The sequence below is a fragment of the Notolepis coatsorum genome (assembly GCF_963971535.1).
Source record: "Notolepis coatsorum genome assembly, chromosome: 5".
Lineage (NCBI taxonomy): Eukaryota > Metazoa > Chordata > Actinopteri > Aulopiformes > Paralepididae > Notolepis > Notolepis coatsorum.
The window spans coordinates 56,969,197-56,991,696 of record NC_140169.1 but is presented as its reverse complement, the minus strand read 5'-3'; the positions used below and the strand labels follow the sequence as shown (position 1 = coordinate 56,991,696).

Here is a 22,500-nt window from a genome sequence, read left to right as displayed (position 1 = left end):
CTCACAATTCTACACGGTCTCATCAGAAAGCGTAAAATAAAGTGCTAATTGACCACAGGAAAAAATATACATAGGGCGGGATCCACTAAGAATGGACTGCGCGCTGGGCATTGCACCGTTACCTGCGCGGTGTTTGCACTCGGATTCTGCTCCGTCTTTGGGAGCTGTCCACTGAAGGACATGGCGCGATGAGATACCAGCGCAGACGTTATGTGTGGAGTTTTCCCCTGTGCGTTTGGCTCGCGGAGCAGTCTGCACTCTGACAGGCTGTTGGCAGATATCAGGAAGTGGAAAGATGAGACAGAAATGAGGCATAGACACAAAATACAAATGAAGCGTTCCGTCAGCATTGCATCCGGTGCAATTGGCGCGTATTTAAATGAGGTAATGTGGGCGGAACACGTCCCCCTTTCTATGTAAATGAGCTTCGGTGGCATCCGCTCGGTATCTGCCCCCGACCAGTTAACGGGACGCACCTGCCGTCTTCACAGACGTGGTGGTAAATAAGCGCAGATCCCTAAGCGCTATAAAGAGGCATCACGCCAGCGTCACTGCCAGCGTTGTTGGCAGACTCGTAATGCGTAATGCCAGGCGTGCCCGTGAAATAATATTTCGAAGGAGAATATCCCCTTTTTTTTTATTTAATTGAGACCGAAAGACACTGGTTGCCAGCTCAATCAATCCTATACATTTCGTCCTGTACAGCCAGAATCTATGGACAGATTTGGTTGATTGATGTTTCCTTGGAACCGCAGAAAATAGATCTTATGAACAGTATATAATTAGTTTGAGAAATATAAAGCCACAGGCCGAGATAGCCTTCGCAACGTGGCGTGATTTGCTCCAAGTCTGGCAGTGAACACTATTAGAAAAATAAGGCTAAGCACTAAACCAGGTAGTTTCAAATGCTTGGTTCTGAGATTATCAATACAGTAAACATTTATTTCTGATAGGCGTGCTGATCGGCAGTAATGCAACGTCATGATTATTATTATGAAGTTATTATTATTATTAAATGAAAAATAAAAGTGTAAAAGGCATTATGCCTAGGAACATTGGCTTGCAGTTGCATTATTGCAAACTAAAGAAATGTGAATTTAAGAAGTTAAAAACGAATAACAGGCTCCCGAGGCAATATGCCTCGGGAGTCGGAACATTGGCTATAGGCTTCTAAAACAATTGAATAGGCTAAACTTCGTTTTTAACTTCTTGAATTCACATTTCTTTAGTTTGCAATAATGCAACTGCAAGCCAACGTTCCGAGACATATTACCCTTCACTTGTTAGCCCTAAATGGTGGATTCAAATAGCCTGAAAATGTGAAGGACGCACCGTGTGTCTCCCTGCCTCCTGCCTTCACGGACGCTAACGAGTGCCCGTTGAAGCCCAGCTGTGTAAACGCTTACTCACGCAAAAACCTAATTGGCGGATATCACTGCGACTGTTTCCGAGGATGGTCGGGACTAAACTGTAACGTCAGTCAGTATCTCTCATCGCCTCGTCTTGGGCTCACCACTGCCCCCCTTTCTGATGGCTCTCTTTCTGTTTTAAAAGTGGTTATTTTCAACCAAAATCCTTATTATTATTATTATAAATTCTGACCCAAAGTCTCATCAATTGGACCCGGCTACATTTCAATCCCAACAGGCGTGACAGACGAAATTAGATTACATTGTAGTAGCATGACCCTGCACTCCGGAGGATTGCACTTAAAAGCATTACTTAAAACACTTATTTCCAAAGTGGTCCTCGATGGAAAACACAGTAAAAACACAATACCAATAAAAACAAGACATAAAATACTATTTAAAAAATAATCCATGTGTTATACCTGTTTTTCTCTGCTTGCTTTCACCACAGATATGAACGGGTGTCATGGTCAGTGTCAGAACGGAGCAGCATGCAAGGTGATATACTCTGATGTGATCCCACATGTTACTGCTTAGAGAGGAGCACAGTAGCATTACGGGAAATGCGCTTACCGTCTTCTCCAGAGTCGGACGAGAAGATGGATACCAGGTTCCTCTCCGTGTGTTCAAGCTATCCGGCTGCAGGCTAGCCTAGCTTAGCACAAAGTAAAGGAAGCTGACATGGACCAGCCAGCCTAGCTTAAAACTCTGGGGGAGGTGTTTTTGGGGCTAGCTTGCAGCCGGATAGCTTTCTACTGAGCGCACAGAGAGGAAATTGGTATCTATCTTCTTGTCTGACTGTGTGTGTGTGTGTGTGTGTGTGTGTGTGTGTGTGTGTGTGTGTGTGTGTGTGTGTGTGTGTGTGTGTGTGTGTGTGTGTGAGATGTTACTGCACTGTTGTTTGACGTTCATGTAATACTAAATACTCTCTTTCTCTTGCCATCTCTCTCTCTCCGTCTGTCTGTCTGTCTCTCTCTGTCTGTCTCTCTCTTCATCTATCTATCTCTCCATCTCTCTCTCCTTCTCTGTCTCTCTCCTTCTCTCTTGCCATCTCTCTCTCTCTCTCTATCTCCTTCTCTCTTGCCATCTCTCTCTCTCTCTCTCTCTCTCTCTCTCTCTCTCTCTCTCTCTCTGTCTCTGTCTGTCTCTCTCTCTCTCTCTCTCTCTCTCTCTAGGAAGGACCTAGTGGGTACCGCTGCCAGTGTCTGCCAGGTTTTCTTGGCTCTCACTGTGAGCTCCAGCGTAACGAGTGTGCGGGCAGACCGTGTGAGAACGGCGGGCGCTGCCACCCACTGCTGGCGGGCTTCGTGTGTGAATGCCTGGCTGAGTTCTCGGGGAAGCTGTGCCAGGTGAGTCTGTTGTACTGTATCTCTGTATATTGTTTGTACTGTATCTCTGTATATTGTTTGTACTGTATCTCTGTATATTGTTTGTACTGTATCTGTATATTGTTTGTACTGTATCTCTGTATATTGTTTGTACTGTATCTGTATATTGTTTGTACTGTATCTCTGTATATTGTTTGTACTGCATCTCTAGATATTGTTTGTACTGCATCTCTAGATATTGTTTGTACTGTATCTGTATATTGTTTGTACTGTATCTGTATATTGTTTGTACTGTATCTGTATATTGTTTGTACTGTATATCAGTATATTGTTTGTACTGCATCTCTAGCTATTGTTTGTACTGTATCTGTATATTGTTTGTACTGTATCTGTATATTGTTTGTACTGTATCTGTATATTGTTTGTACTGTATATCAGTATATTGTTTGTACTGCATCTCTAGATATTGTTTGTACTATATCTCTAGATATTGTTTGTACTATATCTCTGGATATCGGCGTGCTTGCCCCTTATGGACCAAACAAACCTTTCATTATTTAAAATATTCAACATGTGTATTTGCAAAGAAATGTCATTGCCTTCTAATTCAGCACATTAAACCAGGTTTATTTTCAAATTCAGCACATTAAAGCATGTGTATTTAAAGATTCAGCACATTAAAGCAGGTTTATTTCAAAATTCTGCACATTAAAGCATGTGTATTTAAAGATTCAGCACATTAAACCAGGTTTATTTTCAAATTCAGCACATTAAAGCATGTTTATGTCAAAATTCTGCACATTAAAGCATGTGTATTTAAAGATTCAGCACATTAAACCAGGTTTATGTAAAAATTCAGCACATTAAAGCATGTGTATTTAAAGATTCAGCACATTAAAGCAGGTTTATGTCAAAATGCAGCACATTAAAGCAGGTGTATTTAAAGATTCAGCGCATTAAAGCAGGTTTATTTAAATAATTCAGCACATTAAAGCAGGGTTTATTTTCCAGTTTTAATGACCAGATGAGTTGCTGTGTGTGCACTTGCATGCAACACAATTGGGGACTAATTTCGGACTGCACACTAAATGGTAAATGGACGGCATTTATATAACAGCTTTTATCCAAAGCGCTTTACAACTCATGTCTCACATTCACCCGTTCAGTCACATTCACACACCGACGGCAACGTTCCGACCTGCTCACCGGGAGCAGTTAGGGGTTAAGTGTCTCGCTCAGGGACCCTTCAACACGCTGCCCTCACTATTTAAAGGTTAAAGGTTCACTATGCAGTTTCGGTGGAGGGGGGGGGGGGTTGTTTAAGCTGCAGTTAGTTGTACGAAACATATTTACTATACATGTAATTCTTAGAATTATTGTGTTTTATGTCGTAGATCAAAACAAAGTCATGTTGATGCACCGTGAACCAAACATAGGCCTTCTTTTAATGTTAAACAGTGTCTGCTTTTCCAATAGGGGACAAAACCGCTGTCTTCAACTTGGGGGGGAAAAGCCCATTTTAGTGGTGGTGGTTTAGATTAGGGATGTGCATGACTGGCCAAAATAATTTTCGAATAGTCTACTGTTCGACAAAAAAAAAAAAAAATTGTTAGAAAGAATGTTATTTTCTGTTTCAGTTTAAATTCAGTTATTCTTTTTAACACTTCCAGTGCCACTGGTTAACATGGTAAAACGTGGTTAAATGCCACCATTTCAATGATAACGTTGTGAACGCATAATCTCTGTCTTAAATTATGGCTATGTGTCTAATCTGCCCGTCGTTTATCAATGATTTGTTTGCAGTCAACATTGTCGAAACGGTTTGTTTTTTAATCGCTTCATTTCCGTTTTATAGCATTTTGAAAAGCCCTCGTTTTCAAGGAAAATATAAAGATTCCATGATAATCGCCCTTTACTGGAATATTCTGGAATACACAAAAAAAGTTGTAATTTTTCGGCCTATGAATAGTTTTCAAATAAACGCTAGATTATCGATAGTATGTGTACTTATGCACGCTATATAAGCGGGCTGAAAATCGAATCTCTTATTTCCTGATCACACACACACACACACACACACGCACAGGGCACACGTTGATATCTCTGTGAAAAAAGTTCTGATTATCCTAAGACTGGTCAAATAGATTCCTTACCTCAGATCAGATGTTCTCCAAAAAGATTATTCCAATTCCTGATCGCCATTCTAAATATCGATCGCGTTTATTGATCCAACGCTGGATACTGTAAATATGTATTCCACACTTTTGGGGCTCGGAAATTACTTGGATCCTTTCGGGTGGCTTGCCCGAGAAGTAAAATGAGGAAGCTGGATCTTCCCCCCCCCCCCCCCCCCCCATGTGTTTCGTTTCAATCCATTCCAAAGGGGTGCAGTACCACAGGGAGACGATAGGGGGCGGTATTTTCCCAATGGAGCTCAGAGAGAGTTTGCAGCACTAACGTGAGACTAGATTGATGAAGTATGAATTCAAATCGCTAATGAATATAAAAAAAAAGAAAAAAAATATCGTCGCTGGCACTCAACGGTCGGCATGAACTAACGATAAATCTCGTCGCTGGCACTCAATGTGTTAATAATAGTGAGTTGAAGGTTGTGGCCGCAGTCATTTTCTTGGAGCGTGTTGTGAAGCTGTTATCAAGTTAGTCATCGAGAAATTGACACTTCATTGCCTCTCCTGGGCAGCCATCGCTGGCCGGGAGCCAATCCCGATTTAGCGCCTGGACTATAAATAGGAGCCCCGCTTGGATGAGGGACTGCTGGCTCACTGCCTACATACTACAAGACATTAACCCTTGCACTACCACACTACAGAAGGTTAACCCTTGCACTACCACACTACAGAAGGTTAACCCTTGCACTACCACACTACAGAAGGTTAACCCTTGCACTACCACACTACAGAAGGTTAACCCTTTCACTACCACACTACAGACGGTGAACCGGCACACACACAGGAACACACACATGCAATTTTTTTTGGGTCGCTGATGAAATTGATTCTCTGCGCTTGACCCATTCCGTCGTCCTTCCCCCCCAAGGGCAGCCGGGAGCAGATAGGGGCTGCACCCGGGGACCAATCCAAGTGCTCCTGTCCGTCTTCGCCAAGGAACGCGAAGCGTTAGCGATCTGTTGTGCATGTTTTTCCATTGGGTTTATCTTATCGGGAGGGGAAACCCTTGAGAGCACGGGGAGAACATGCAAACTCCACACAGAAAGGCCCGGGAGATGAATTCATATTTCATCAATCTAGTCTCACGTTAGTGCTGCAAACGTCCCCCATTGGGAAAATACCGCCCCATATTGTCTCTCCCTGTTGTACTGCACCCCTTTGGAATGGATTGAATGAAACACATGGGGGGAAAAAAATCCAGCATCCTCATTTTACTTCTCAGACAAGTCACCCGAGACGATCGGATTCATTGCCGAGCCCCAAAACAGCGTGGAATACATATTTCCAGTACCAAGTGAGAGAAAATGGTGGTTTTTTCAATGTATATTTGGTTTATAAAACTGATATAAAGAGACGCTTTAAGAGGGTAATATCATTATCATCACGGGATGATATTGACGGTGGTGGAACCAGTGGTTTCACAGGCACAGGCCGCGTCAGCGAGGGTGTTTGTTATGAATTCCTTGTAAGAACAAAGATAACAGAGCGAGGGAGAGGGGTGACCTCTTTAATGCAACAGTGAATGAGACGTTTTGAAGTGTGTGTAAAGGTTAAACGCGGTTGTCATGACAGCGCGTTGCCCTGACAACCAGAAGAGGGGCGGGGCTATCGTTTCTACGACGAAGATCTATAAGTCGAACGGTGTTTCCGGGGGTAGGGCAGACTAAAAATCTGACTGAGACTAAGAGGGAAGAGACCAAGATACTCTCTCCTCTCATCACAGAGAGGGGGGGGGGGGAAGAATGCCACATCATCATTAGCTTCGGCTAACGCGAGGAGGGTTAGGCTGACGACCAGGCCTGAACACTATTGGACTGAATAACAAAAGGACGATAGACGAACGCACCGAAAGGTCATTAGAATAGACTCTTCAAGGACAATACAATCTGTTAACATCTGAGCTGAGGTTTCTGTTTAGAGAAATAAACACGCTTTTCCTTGTAAGGTATTTCACGTTGTCGAAGTGTCGGATTCTTACGGAGGTGGAGAATTATTATGGTTTGCGGATTGTACTAACGGGGAGAGATAAGGATTATATCAACCAGTATCAGAGACGTCAGGACCATTAAAATGACACAACGCAGAGGAATTGGAAGGAGAGCCAAACAGACGAAGACGTGATACTGGCCAGTTTGATCAGGATCACCAGCGTTGGATCAATAAACGCGATCGATATTTGGAATGGCGATCAGGAATTGGAATAATCTTTTTGGAGAACATCTGATCTGAGGTAAGGAATCTATTTTACCAGTCTTAGGATAATCAGATCTTTTTTCACAGAGATATCAACGTGTGCCCTGTGTGTGTGTGTGCGTGTGTGTGTGTGTGCTGATCAGGAAATGAGAGAATCGATTTTTCAGCTCGCTTCTATAGCGTGCATAAGTACACATATACTATCGATAATCTAGCGTTTATTTGAAAACGATTCATAAATAGGCTGAAAAATTTCAACGTTTTTTGTGTATTCCAGAATATTCCAGTAAAGGGCGATTATCACAGAATCTTTATATTTTCCTGAAACGTAAAAAAAACAAGCGTATTTCAAAATGGTATAAAACGGAAATGAACCGATTAAAAAAACAATCCGTTTCGACAATGTTGACTGCAAACAAGTCATTGATAAGCGACGGCCAGATTAGACACATAATTTAAGACATAGTTTATGCGTTTGCAAATATGAGAGCTCTATCATTGAAGTGGGTGGTGGCACGGAAGCACTAAATCGTACACCGAGCTCCGGCATTGAAAGTGTTAAAGGGGCACAATGTTGATTTATTTTGCACATAATCTCACACACGTCCAAAATCTCGAAACGGCTTTGCACACATTTATTTTTGTTTTGAGAGTAACGAGTTTGAATATGGCCACCCGGTGATGTTATTAGGGACATTGGGCCTCATTCAACAATACTCTCTTATTATTTTTCTTATATTCTTGCTTACCTGTCTGTTAAGAGAACAATAAGAAAAGCCACCGCCACATTCATCAAGCCGTTCTTAACGTCGAAATCGGTTCTTACTCAAGTGTCTTGCATGATGAATCCCACTCATTCTTAAATTCAAATGTGCGTTCGCGCTAAAACCATTTGCATACGGACACGCCCGCCATCTCCTTATATGGCGAATGAGGCGTGTGTAAAACAGCCGAGTTTCGGCATCTGATCGCTGTCTGATCCATTCAACAGGAAGCGATTTGCGACATCTCAAAATGACACACACATCTCACGACTCACGACTCAGTGCATGTGTGTGTGTGTTCCTGTGGGTCGCTCATCGTGTGTGTGTGTGTGTGTGTTAATCTGATCACAAATAAAGACTTATACTTGTACTTATACGTATACCGCGTACTGTATAGTGCGAAATAAATCGTTCCAGCAAAGTAGGCTTTGTCAATACTGAACGACTTGACGACGCTTGTCAAGAACCAATCGTGCAGTAGGTTGGGAAATACTGGATCTGTCATCTCTCTCTGAAAGGTCCCTGTGGCTAAAACCCTGAATGCACTCAGAACTTGTACGAGCAGAGAAGAGAGGAGAGGAGAGGAGATGTTGTAAATATGAGTTCTATGCGTACGGCCTGGGCAGCCAGCATCTAACTGTTCTAACAGCAATATATAATCAATTTCAGAAGAAGAACGCACGCAATAAGTTATAATAATAATAATTATTGAAAAGTTCTGGGTTTATAAAGTCGTATTTGGGGGCAATATTTTTTAATATATATAAAATATATTTTTATTTTTTTAAACTGTATTGTATTGTTTGTTTTGTAAAGTGTCTGAGCAGTAGGAAAAGTGCTATATAAATCTGATGTATTATTATTATTATTAGGAATGGTAGGCTTTTTTTATGTTTCTCATCTGGGTAAGAGTTTCTTATCTGGGTAAGAGTGCTCTCGACCACTCTTAGAGTTTGGTCCTGCCTGAGAGAAAAGCAACAATAAGAAAACATTGTTGAATCCCAGGTAAGAACAAAATAAGAGGAAATGCTAGTTAAGAACGAAATATGTTCTTATATCGCTTCATGAATGAGGCCCATTGAATCCTTGTGTTGTGTTAATTACAGCTCCATGAAATGATGTAGATGAAAAATACCTTAGATAACTTGTAGATACCTTGTCTTATCGGTACTGCTACCTTATAATTTAATAACTATATTATTATTATTATTATTATTATATTTTGATCATAAATGATAACAAAATGCTTTTCCCTTTCCTGCTGTCCACAGATCCCTGGTTGGTTCCCATCAGACCCATGTGATCCAAACCCTTGTGCGAACGAGGCTACCTGCCACAGCATGGCCCAGGACTTCTACTGCGCCTGTCCGGAAGGCTACGAGGGGAAGACCTGCGCCCACCTCAGGGACCACTGCCAGACCACCCCCTGTCAAGGTAACCCACTACGGAATTTACCTTTTTTAATTCCCACCCCCTGTCACGACACAACAGCGGTCAAACGAGAAGAGATGCAGCGCCACGGACGGTCCGAGACGACACCGGGACCCCCGGGACACCCCCCCGAAACACTGCAGAAGCCATAGTGAGCCCCCCACACAAGGAATCCCCAAAACGCCAGCGAACCGAGTGAGCCCAATGATGAAAACCAACCAAAATCCATCAAAGCACACGCAAGAGACCAGCACCCAACTCCAGGAAAGGCCCGGAAAAGGTCCGGCCCAAGCCATAGGCGCCAGCAGCCGCCCAATCCCAGGAGCCCGCACACCCACGACCACAAGGACACCCCACGCTCACTCACTGCACCCAGCAAACATTCCAAATACACTCAAACTACCCGCGTCCCCCCCAACCATGACACGCCCCACCAGAAACTGCATCCCAGATGAAGATGCAACAAAGACCAATGCGCGAAACACCTGAAAAACTGACCACTCCAACGGGGCTCACCCCCCCCCCCAAGCAACACTGCATACAATAGACATAGGAATAAGACCTAAGACGTTGCAGTGTCCCCAAAAGCACAACATAAGATTTATTTCTGTTAAGTAATCATTTATTAGCAAAGAGCCGTTTTCGAACCATGTTGATGTCAAGCTGAAGTGAGTTTTGAATATGCAATACCTGTGACTCGGATGAATAAATTACTGTGTCATCAGCATCTAGTTGAATGTTACAATTGGAGCAAATTGAAGGTCATTGATGAATATAGAAAATGATAAAGGTCCCAAGATTGATCCTTGGGGAACACCTATTGCCGAGACGAGCAGATGTTTCCTTGTAAAAGTAAAGTACATTGAGAAAAAACAATATCGTAAGCATTCAGTTTGTTTGGGGACACAGAATTGCACAGAAGAACACAAACCCATTGACGAAAAACCTTCTATATTCCCATTTAGTGATCGACAGCTGCACCATCGCCATTGCGACCAACGACTCTGCAGGAGAGCGCCACATATCCTCCAACGTGTGTGGACCCCGAGGCCGCTGCCTCAGTCAGTCTGGGGGCAACTTTACCTGCATCTGCGACCCAGGCTTCAGCGGCACCTACTGCCACGAGAGTACGTCGTATACCCATGTGCACACACACACAAAGTTACAATCTTTGTAACTGATTGTAAGATGGAGTTTATATTGTGCGTCTGTTGTCTGTAAATCTTGTCTGTTATTAACATGCTATCTTTTATAATTTATTATAATTATTATATCTGAGTGTCATCAGCATAGTAGAGGGAGGGGGGGGTGTAGATGATGAAAAGGAGTGGGCCGACATGCGCCAGGGTTTTTGAGAGGAAAGAGATTGGCGATTAGCAGGTAGTAACACAGTCTTACATGTGGTGTTCCCCAAGGGTCAATTTAGGTCCCTTTTTTATTTTCAATATATATGCTCCCACTAGGACACATCATCCGTAAAAAACATAATATCCCCTTCCACTTTACCTCTCAAAACCAGCAATCCTAGTAGGTTATCTCAGGGCCTGCCTCACCGGTAGAAAATGCCGCATGGCTTAGAATTTCGTCCAGCTGACAAAAACCCCTGAAATAGTGACATTTGACCCTCCAATCGACCCGATCCAGGACCAGGTCAGTCTCTGTGACCCATCAGAAGATGTTAAGCCTGTTGGCAGAAATCTTGCTGTGATATTTGATACTGATCTCCAATTGAATTAATTAACAAGAGTTGTTCAGTCTTGTTTTTTCCAGCTGAAGAATGTTTAAAAAAAATAAGGTCCTTTTTTATATCTGTTTGAAGTTGAGAGGGTTATTCATGCTTTTTTTCATCTTGTTTAGAATATTGTGTCTCTACTTCACTGGGCCAGAGGTCCCTTCACCACCAGCAAGGCTTTTAACTAATTCCAGTTAGACAGGACCACATGAGCCCTTTGATAACTATGATCATGATAGCCTTTAAGGATTTTAATGCCCAAATTAAATTGACATTATCAACGTCAGAGGCCAGAATGTGGGACCTATAAACACATTTACCATCCAATAGCATTGTGATGCTGAACAACAGGACCCATTGACTATGTAAACATGCTAAAAAAAATATATATATATAATTTTGCAACAGGGTTTTACAGGGTTGGCTTTTAATGCCCTTAGCTACATCATAGACCTTTTAATCCCTCATGTCTGAGGTCCTCCCAGAGGGCCCTTCATGTCTGAGGTCCTCCCACAGGGCCCTTCATGTCTGAGGTCCTCCCACAGGGCCCTTCATGTCTGAGGTCCTCCCACAGGGCCCTTCATGTCTGAGGTCCTCCCACAGGGCCCTTCATGTCTGAGGTCCTCCCACAGGGCCCTTCATGTCTGAGGTCCTCCCACAGGGCCCTTCATGTCTGAGGTCCTCCCACAGGGCCCTTCATGTCTGAGGTCCTCCCACAGGGCCCTTCATGTCTGAGGTCCTCCCACAGGGCCCTTCATGTCTGAGGTCCTCCCACAGGGCCCTTCATGTCTGAGGTCCTCCCACAGGGCCCTTCATGTCTGAGGTCCTCCCACAGGGCCCTTCATGTCTGAGGTCCTCCCACAGGGCCCTTCATGTCTGAGGTCCTCCCACAGGGCCCTTCATGTCTGAGGTCCTCCCACAGGGCCCTTCATGTCTGAGGTCCTCCCACAGGGCCCTTCATGTCTGAGGTCCTCCCACAGGGCCCTTCATGTCTGAGGTCCTCCCACAGGGCCCTTCATGTCTGAGGTCCTCCCACAGGGCCCTTCATGTCTGAGGTCCTCCCACAGGGCCCTTCATGTCTGAGGTCCTCCCACAGGGCCCTTCATGTCTGAGGTCCTCCCACAGGGCCCTTCATGTCTGAGGTCCTCCCACAGGGCCCTTCATGTCTGAGGTCCTCCCACAGGGCCCTTCATGTCTGAGGTCCTCCCACAGGGCCCTTCATGTCTGAGGTCCTCCCACAGGGCCCTTCATGTCTGAGGTCCTCCCACAGGGCCCTTCATGTCTGAGGTCCTCCCACAGGGCCCTTCATGTCTGAGGTCCTCCCACAGGGCCCTTCCCGGCTCGTGACTAAGGGTGACTGGGCTTCTGCCACCGGCCCACTAGACCTTGGGATATTGATTGATTGATTGAAGTTTATTTCAAATATGCAACATAACAAACAAACATCAAGTACAGATATAGCCTTAAGCCGTTCAAATAATAAATGTATATTAAAACATTTAAAATAACAAAGAACAAACAAAAAAGTCAAACTCAAATTTATTTTTTATTCTTTTATTTTTTTCATTTACATATTTGAAAAGGAGTGGGAAGAAGCATACACTTATTTAATCCCACCCCTATTTACTCATCGGAACATACTATATTATATTTACTAATTCATACATTACTAGACTTATATTGAAAAAATTCACTTGGTTAACAATAGATTTTTTAATAATACCTTATTAATATTTGCCAAAACTGTAGGTTACCCTGTATAGTTCCTCTAGCCATTTTTTATACATATATACAACTATATACCTACATATGCACATATATACAATTATATATATATACATACATACATACATACATACACATAACATACTGCCAGTTATCAAACCCCTTCTTCATCTCTGTACCTCTGGAAAGCCATTTGACTGTATTTTATTTTAACTGTTTTGGCTGTTTAAAATATCCTTCCAGAGAAACTCAGGCTTGCAAATCCAGTATCGTCGTTTAAGCCACTTTTATAAACATAGTTCTCCTGATGCATATTACGAGATCTTCTCTTAATGAAAAGACTGTCTCTTAATGACGTGACTGTAAACGAGGGAAACCTCAGTTGCCTTTCAAGTTTAAATAAAGGTAAATTAAATCAGATGTATATTAGGTTCTGCCTCATGTTCAGATCACATTGCTGTATTTCCTTAGCCTTAGTGCTAAACAAATTAAGTGTATATTCTATATACTGAATAGAACAGAATCCCAGATGGACTCATTGCTCATTGCATCTGTAACCCGACCCCAACCCTTGCTGTTCTAGATGTCAACGACTGCATCAACAATCGGTGTCGAAATGGCGGCACCTGCATCGATGGCGTCAACTCCTTCCAATGCTTCTGTCCAGACGGCTGGGAGGGGCGACTGTGTGACCTTAGTGAGTTCAAATTCCATCCCCCTTCCATCCCTCGCTCTTTAACTCTGGTTGTCCAAATATGAATGAATGAATGAATGAATAGTTTATTTTCTGTCTTTGTTTACAACAAATCAAAAACACACTTGTGTGGACTTACAAAAAAAGAAAAAAAAAAATCACAAATGTACATATTCAAAGTAAGCTCACACACAAAATCCAAACTCAGTGACCGAAAAAAGGAATAGGCTGAAGCACATGCTTATTTTTGCCTATATTTTTAGAAAAAACAAATGTTTGATGTTTTACTAAAGGCTAAATATAATATAAAAGGTACTATTTGTAGGATTTTCAATCGTTTGGAACAAAGACCATGTAGACTCAACCACATACAAATTACGTGGAATAAGCAACAACAAAAAAGGGGAGGAGCCTGTAGACCTAGGCATTCTCAAAGTGCGGGCCAATGGCAGCCCTCGGAAACGTTTCTGGCGGCCCGCGGTGAGTTATGCTGTAAACTAGTGGTGGGGGAGGCGGCGGCTGGGTGGCGCAGCGGACGAGGCACTCGTCACCAACGCAAGAGACACTGGTATCGAATCCAGCTGTCAGCGGCCGTCATGCTGGCTCGATTGGCAGAGTCAGCGGGAGGGAAGCCGGTGAGTTGGTCTGGGTCGTTGTCGTCAGCGACTCTTACAGTTCGGTCGGGGCGCCTGCACAGCGAGGGAAGGATCTAAGAGAGGTAGTGTGACCTTCCACACGTCACACTCCCCCAGTGAGAGTCCACACTGCCAGGTGAAAAGAAGCGGTGGGCTGGGTACACATGTGTCGGAGGAAGCATGTGATAGTCTCCGCCCTCCCAGACCGACGACCAGGAAGGGGATTGGGAATTGGCATAACGACTAACATTGGGAGGGGAGAAAAACGGAAAAAGGGTAAAAAAAGATAATTAAAAAAGAAAATAAAAAAAAACTAGTGGTGGGGGGAAATATCGATACAGTATAGTATTGCGATACTTTGCGTGGCGATACTGTATCGATACAAGGACGCCAAGTATCGATATTTTATTATGCAAATTTGTTTCTAATAAACTATGGAATTTAAAAAATATATATGTTTTATTTCAATACCTGTAATAGTACAGTAGTCCACACACACACATGTGTGCATTCAGTTAAGTTGGAATATGACTGTAATACAAACAGTTCAGTTTGTCAGGTACAGATTGTTGACATCTGTCTGCCTGAGAAAATACCATGTTCTGCAATAAAAATTATTGAAGTGAGATTAACAGACTGAACACTTTCTTTTATTAGATAAAACATGTTGACAGTTTTACTTTGCAGTTGAAAAAAGGTAATATATCGCAATATTAATATCGCAATACTCAGCATATCGCAATATATTTTGAATCGCAATACTATCGTATTGTGACTTAAGTATCGTGATAATATCGTATCGTGATAATATCGTATTGTGAGGCCTCTGGTGATTCCCACCCCTACTGTAAACCAACATACAACATCACACGGTACTTTGCTTTTAAGAAGGTGAAACAGCGCCCCCCCTGGGCTAAGCTGTCAAGTCAGGAATGGCAGCTTGTTGAAAGCTGGCTAGGCCACTGGTTGCGTGGCAACTAGGCATCTCACGAGTCGTACATGACTCAGAACATGCAGCCTACTCGCAAGACCGATTATAAATAATTTGTGTGTTCCGTTTCAATCTAATGTTTGTTTCCTGGACTCTCAGTCATCAAAAGCTTTGAGAACCCCTGATTTAGACTCATCAAATGACGTGCTTTGGAGCGCAATTGCATAATCTTGTCGATCAGCTGAAATGGACTACGAATTCCTCACAATCTCTTATTTCCCAACGATACGTCTTGCGAGGCGTGTCGTTTGGAGGAGACGCCTGTCGCGACAAAACCACTGAAAAAACCATTGAAAAAAGACACGGGTCGCGTTCAAATAGGCGCCCAGTGTGATCACAGCCTAAACCTAGTAACTATGCGCTGCTGTCGGGACAAAACCTCATAACTCCATTTTTTGAATTTTCTTTTTTATTATATAAATCAACTCCGTAGATCATCCTCCATATGTGTGTGTGGGTTTTACAAAGGTTAAACAATTGGAAAGCATTAAACCGATCATCTGTCTAAACCTCCTAACTCTATTCACCCTCAAATCTGTTAGTTTTTTTCATCTGCTGAAAAGTTGGGTTTTTGGAGTTATGAGGTTTTGTCCCGACAGCAGCGTATGAAACTAATCGTCTATGCTGATAATTTCTTTAATAAAAAAATTTATTACACTATCAAATCACACTTCTATTTGTAGGACTGATGTGGATTTCAGTGCACTGATCTTTTTGTGGAAGGTGTTATTACACACATTTACACAGGTTCCCGATGTCACATTTACACAGGTTCCCGATGTCACATTTACACAGGTTCCCGATGTCACATTTACACAGGTTCCCGATGTCACATTTACACACGTTCCCGATGTCACATTTACACAGGTTCCCGATGTCACATTTACACACGTTCCCGATGTCACATTTACACACGTTCCCGATATCACATTTACACAGGTTCCCGATGTCACATTTACACACGTTCCCGATGTCACATTTACACACGTTCCCGATGTCACATTTACACAGGTTCCCGAGGTCACTTTGCACTTTAGTCGGTGGTCGTCGTTGTGTCTGACGGGCACGTTTTTGCCCAGATATGAACGATGGGAATAATGACCGTTGTGCTTTGAAGCGGCTTGCACTCCTCATGAATCTGACACCATTTCTCGTTCTTTCTTTCTCTTTTTTTCTTTCTTACATTCTCTTTTTCTTTCTTTGTTTCTTTTCTCTTTCTTTCTTTCTCTTTCTTTCTTTTCTCTTTCTTTCTCTATCTCTTTTCTTTCTTTCTTTCTTTCTTTCTTTCTTTCTCTTTCTTTCTTTCTCTATCTCTTTCTTTCTCTCTCTCTTTCTTTCTCTCTCTCTCTCTTTCTTCCTTCCTTCCTTCCTTTCTTCCTTCCTTCCTTCCTTCCTTCCTCCCTCCCTCCCTCCCTTCCTCCCTGTCTCCTGTCTCCCACGTGTGTCTCCTGCTCCAGATGTGAATGAGTGTAGGCGTAACCCCTGTAAGAACGGAGGCCGCTGTGTGGACCTGGTCAACGACTTCTACTGCGAGTGCACCGACAACTGGAAGGGCAAGACCTGCCACTCCTGTGAGTCGTGTGTGTGTGTGTGTGTGTGTGTGTGTGTGTGTGTGTGTGTGTGTGTGTGTGTGTGTGTGTGTGTGTGTGTGTGTGTGTGTGTGTGTGTGTGTGTGTGTGTGTGTGTGTGTGTGTGTGTGTGTGTGTGTGTGTGTGTGTGTGTGTGTGTGTGTGTGTGTGTGTGTGTGTGTGTGTGTGTGTGTGTGTGTGTGTGTGTGTGTGTGTGAGAGAAAGGGTATATTCAGAATTTTGGGGTCTTACATTTAGATGGGTCTTAACTAAGCTACTAACCCTACTACCCTCAGTACCTACACAGTCAGACAGAAGCTACTAACCCTACTACCCTCAGTACCTACAGACAGAAGCTACTAACCCTACTACCCTCAGTACCTACAGACGGAAACTACTAACCCTACTACCCTCAGTACCTACAGACAGAAGCTACTAACCCTACTACCCTCAGTACCTACACAACCAGACAGAAGCTACTAACCCTACTACCCTCAGTACCTACACAACCAGACAGAAACTACTAACCCTACTACCCTCAGTACCTACACAACCAGACAGAAGCTACTAACCCTACTACCCTCAGTACCTACACAACCAGACAGAAGCTACTAACCCTACTACCCTCAGTACCTACAGACAGAAGCTACTAACCCTACTACCCTCAGTACCTACACAGTCAGACAGAAACTACTAACCCTACTACCCTCAGTACCTACACAACCAGACAGAAGCTACTAACCCTACTACCCTCAGTACCTACACAACCAGACAGAAGCTACTAACCCTACTACCCTCAGTACCTACAGACAGAAGCTACTAACCCTACTACCCTCAGTACCTACACAGTCAGACAGAAACTACTAACCCTACTACCCTCAGTACCTACACAACCAGACAGAAGCTACTAACCCTACTACCCTCAGTACCTACACAACCAGACAGAAGCTACTAACCCTACTACCCTCAGTACCTACAGACAGAAGCTACTAACCCTACTACCCTCAGTACCTACACAACCAGACAGAAGCTACTAACCCTACTACCCTCAGTACCTACAGACAGAAGCTACTAACCCTACTACCCTCAGTACCTACAGACAGAAACTACTAACCCTACTACCCTCAGTACCTACACAACCAGACAGAAGCTACTAACCCTACTACCCTCAGTACCTACACAACCAGACAGAAGCTACTAACCCTACTACCCTCAGTACCTACAGACAGAAACTACTAACCCTACTACCCTCAGTACCTACACAACCAGACAGAAGCTACTAACCCTACTACCCTCAGTACCTACACAACCAGACAGAAGCTACTAACCCTACTACCCTCAGTACCTACACAATCAGACAGAAGCTACTAACCCTACTACCCTCAGTACCTACACAATCAGACAGAAACTACTAACCCTACTACCCTCAGTACCTACAGACGGAAGCTACTAACCCTACTATCCTCAGTACCTACAGACAGAAGCTACTAACCCTACTACCCTCAGTACCTACAGACAGAAGCTACTAACCCTACTATCCTCAGTACCTACACAATCAGACAGAAGCTACTAACCCTACTACCCTCAGTACCTACACAGTCAGACAGAAACTACTAACCCTACTACCCTCAGTACCTACAGACAGAAGCTACTAACCCTACTACCCTCAGTACCTACAGACAGAAGCTACTAACCCTACTATCCTCAGTACCTACAGACAGAAGCTACTAACCCTACTACCCTCAGTACCTACAGACAGAAGCTACTAACCCTACTATCCTCAGTACCTACAGACAGAAGCTACTAACCCTACTACCCTCAGTACCTACAGACAGAAGCTACTAACCCTACTATCCTCAGTACCTACACAACCAGACAGAAGCTACTAACCCTACTACCCTCAGTACCTACACAGTCAGACAGAAACTACTAACCCTACTACCCTCAGTACCTACACAACCAGACAGAAGCTACTAACCCTACTACCCTCAGTACCTACACAACCAGACAGAAGCTACTAACCCTACTACCCTCAGTACCTACACAACCAGACAGAAGCTACTAACCCTACTACCCTCAGTACCTACACAACCAGACAGAAGCTACTAACCCTACTACCCTCAGTACCTACACAATCAGACAGAAGCTACTAACCCTACTACCCTCAGTACCTACACAATCAGACAGAAACTACTAACCCTACTACCCTCAGTACCTACAGACAGAAGCTACTAACCCTACTATCCTCAGTACCTACACAATCAGACAGAAGCTACTAACCCTACTACCCTCAGTACCTACACAGTCAGACAGAAACTACTAACCCTACTACCCTCAGTACCTACAGACAGAAGCTACTAACCCTACTACCCTCAGTACCTACAGACAGAAGCTACTAACCCTACTATCCTCAGTACCTACAGACAGAAGCTACTAACCCTACTACCCTCAGTACCTACAGACAGAAGCTACTAACCCTACTATCCTCAGTACCTACAGACAGAAGCTACTTACCCTACTACCCTCAGTACCTACAGACAGAAGCTACTAACCCTACTACCCTCAGTACCTACAGACAGAAGCTACTAACCCTACTATCCTCAGTACCTACACAACCAGACAGAAGCTACTAACCCTACTACCCTCAGTACCTACACAGTCAGACAGAAACTACTAACTCTACTACCCTCAGTACCTACACAACCAGACAGAAGCTACTAACCCTACTACCCTCAGTACCTACACAACCAGACAGAAGCTACTAACCCTACTACCCTCAGTACCTACACAACCAGACAGAAGCTACTAACCCTACTACCCCCAGTATCTACACAATCAGACAGAAACTACTAACCCTACTACCCTCAGTACCTACAGACGGAAGCTACTAACCCTACTATCCTCAGTACCTACAGACAGAAGCTACTAACCCTACTACCCTCAGTACCTACAGACAGAAGCTACTAACCCTACTATCCTCAGTACCTACACAACCAGACAGAAGCTACTAACCCTACTACCCTCAGTACCTACACAACCAGACAGAAACTACTAACCCTACTACCCTCAGTACCTACACAACCAGACAGAAGCTACTAACCCTACTACCCTCAGTACCTACACAACCAGACAGAAGCTACTAACCCTACTACCCTCAGTACCTACAGACAGAAGCTACTAACCCTACTACCCTCAGTACCTACACAGTCAGACAGAAACTACTAACCCTACTACCCTCAGTACCTACACAACCAGACAGAAGCTACTAACCCTACTACCCTCAGTACCTACACAACCAGACAGAAGCTACTAACCCTACTACCCTCAGTACCTACACAACCTGACAGAAGCTACTAACCCTACTACCCTCAGTACCTACACAACCAGACAGAAGCTACTAACCCTACTACCCTCAGTACCTACACAACCAGACAGAAGCTACTAACCCTACTACCCTCAGTACCTACACAATCAGACAGAAGCTACTAACCCTACTACCCTCAGTACCTACACAATCAGACAGAAACTACTAACCCTACTACCCTCAGTACCTACAGATGGAAGCTACTAACCCTACTATCCTCAGTACCTACAGACAGAAGCTACTAACCCTACTACCCTCAGTACCTACAGACAGAAGCTACTAACCCTACTATCCTCAGTACCTACACAATCAGACAGAAGCTACTAACCCTACTACCCTCAGTACCTACACAGTCAGACAGAAACTACTAACCCTACTACCCTCAGTACCTACAGACAGAAGCTACTAACCCTACTACCCTCAGTACCTACAGACAGAAGCTACTAACCCTACTATCCTCAGTACCTACAGACAGAAGCTACTAACCCTACTATCCTCAGTAACTACAGACAGAAGCTACTAACCCTACTACCCTCAGTACCTACAGACAGAAGCTACTAACCCTACTACCCTCAGTACCTACAGACAGAAGCTACTAACCCTACTATCCTCAGTACCTACACAACCAGACAGAAGCTACTAACCCTACTACCCTCAGTACCTACACAGTCAGACAGAAACTACTAACCCTACTACCCTCAGTACCTACACAATCAGACAGAAGCTACTAACCCTACTACCCTCAGTACCTACACAACCAGACAGAAGCTACTAACCCTACTACCCTCAGTACCTACACAATCAGACAGAAGCTACTAACCCTACTACCCTCAGTACCTACACAACCAGACAGAAACTACTAACCCTACTACCCTCAGTACCTACAGACGGAAGCTACTAACCCTACTATCCTCAGTACCTACAGACAGAAGCTACTAACCCTACTACCCTCAGTACCTACAGACAGAAGCTACTAACCCTACTATCCTCAGTACCTACACAATCAGACAGAAGCTACTAACCCTACTACCCTCAGTACCTACACAGTCAGACAGAAACTACTAACCCTACTACCCTCAGTACCTACAGACAGAAGCTACTAACCCTACTACCCTCAGTACCTACAGACAGAAGCTACTAACCCTACTATCCTCAGTACCTACAGACAGAAGCTACTAACCCTACTACCCTCAGTACCTACAGACAGAAGCTACTAACCCTACTATCCTCAGTACCTACAGACAGAAGCTACTAACCCTACTACCCTCAGTACCTACAGACAGAAGCTACTAACCCTACTACCCTCAGTACCTACAGACAGAAGCTACTAACCCTACTATCCTCAGTACCTACACAACCAGACAGAAGCTACTAACCCTACTACCCTCAGTACCTACACAACCAGACAGAAGCTACTAACCCTACTACCCTCAGTACCTACACAACCAGACAGAAGCTACTAACCCTACTACCCTCAGTACCTACACAACCAGACAGAAGCTACTAACCCTACTACCCTCAGTACCTACACAATCAGACAGAAGCTACTAACCCTACTACCCTCAGTACCTACACAATCAGACAGAAACTACTAACCCTACTACCCTCAGTACCTACAGACGGAAGCTACTAACCCTACTATCCTCAGTACCTACAGACAGAAGCTACTAACCCTACTACCCTCAGTACCTACAGACAGAAGCTACTAACCCTACTATCCTCAGTACCTACACAGTCAGACAGAAGCTGCTAACCATACTATCCACACTAGAATCTACTGTAACATAGACGAGAGTTAGAATGTGACTCCTCCCTCTCGCTGAGCAGGTGAGAGCCAGTGTGACGCTGCCACCTGCAGTAACGGAGGAACCTGCTACGACCACGGGGACGCCTTCCACTGTGCCTGTCCGCCTGGATGGAGCGGAGCTACATGCAACACAGGTGGGCCTGGTGGAGGTGGGGGTGGAGGTGGGCAGGTGAAATTGTCTGTGTTCAGTAGAACCTCATTAATCCAAACCTCTGAGTTCTGTTTTTTTCCCCACCTAGCTGTTGCATAATTATCTAAACACATTACATCTCTCTCTCTCTCACTCTCACTCTTTCTCTCTCTCTGTCTGTCTGTGTCTCTCTCTCTCCTCTCACTCTCCCCGCCCCCCCTCTCTCTCACCCCCACTCTCCCCTCTCTCTCTCCCCCCCACTCTCACTCCCCCCTCTCTGTTTCTCTCTCTCTCCCCCCCTCTCTCTCCCCCCTCTCTTTCTCTCTCCCCTCTCTCTTTCTCTCTCCCCCCCCACTCTCTCACTCTCCCCCTCTTTCTCTCGCTCTCTCTCTCCCTCTCCCCCCTTCTCTCACCCCCCCCTCCAGCCAAGAACGGCACCTGTGCCTCCAGTCCGTGTCTGAACCGGGGGACCTGTGTAGGAGGCGGTGACACCTTCACCTGCATCTGTAGAGAGGGCTGGGAGGGGCCCACCTGCAGCCA

The 22,500-nt window shown here is 44.2% G+C and overlaps 1 protein-coding gene across 1 annotated transcript in view; it reads left to right on the top strand.

Moving 5' to 3' along the window:
- jag2b (jagged canonical Notch ligand 2b) overlaps positions 1 to 22,500 on the top strand; it is a gene marked incomplete at its 3' end in the record, with an annotated part of 226,004 nt that overhangs the window by 172,423 nt on the left and 31,081 nt on the right. Inside the window, exons 10-17 of the mRNA XM_084314117.1 lie at positions 1,861 to 1,907; positions 2,585 to 2,758; positions 9,155 to 9,317; positions 10,280 to 10,441; positions 13,355 to 13,468; positions 16,549 to 16,662; positions 21,851 to 21,964; positions 22,386 to 22,500. The exon at positions 22,386 to 22,500 is cut by the window's right edge and continues 2 nt beyond it. Coding sequence (XP_084170243.1) covers positions 1,861 to 1,907; positions 2,585 to 2,758; positions 9,155 to 9,317; positions 10,280 to 10,441; positions 13,355 to 13,468; positions 16,549 to 16,662; positions 21,851 to 21,964; positions 22,386 to 22,500 — 1,003 coding nt within the window. The remainder of the gene's footprint in view (positions 1 to 1,860; positions 1,908 to 2,584; positions 2,759 to 9,154; positions 9,318 to 10,279; positions 10,442 to 13,354; positions 13,469 to 16,548; positions 16,663 to 21,850; positions 21,965 to 22,385) is intronic.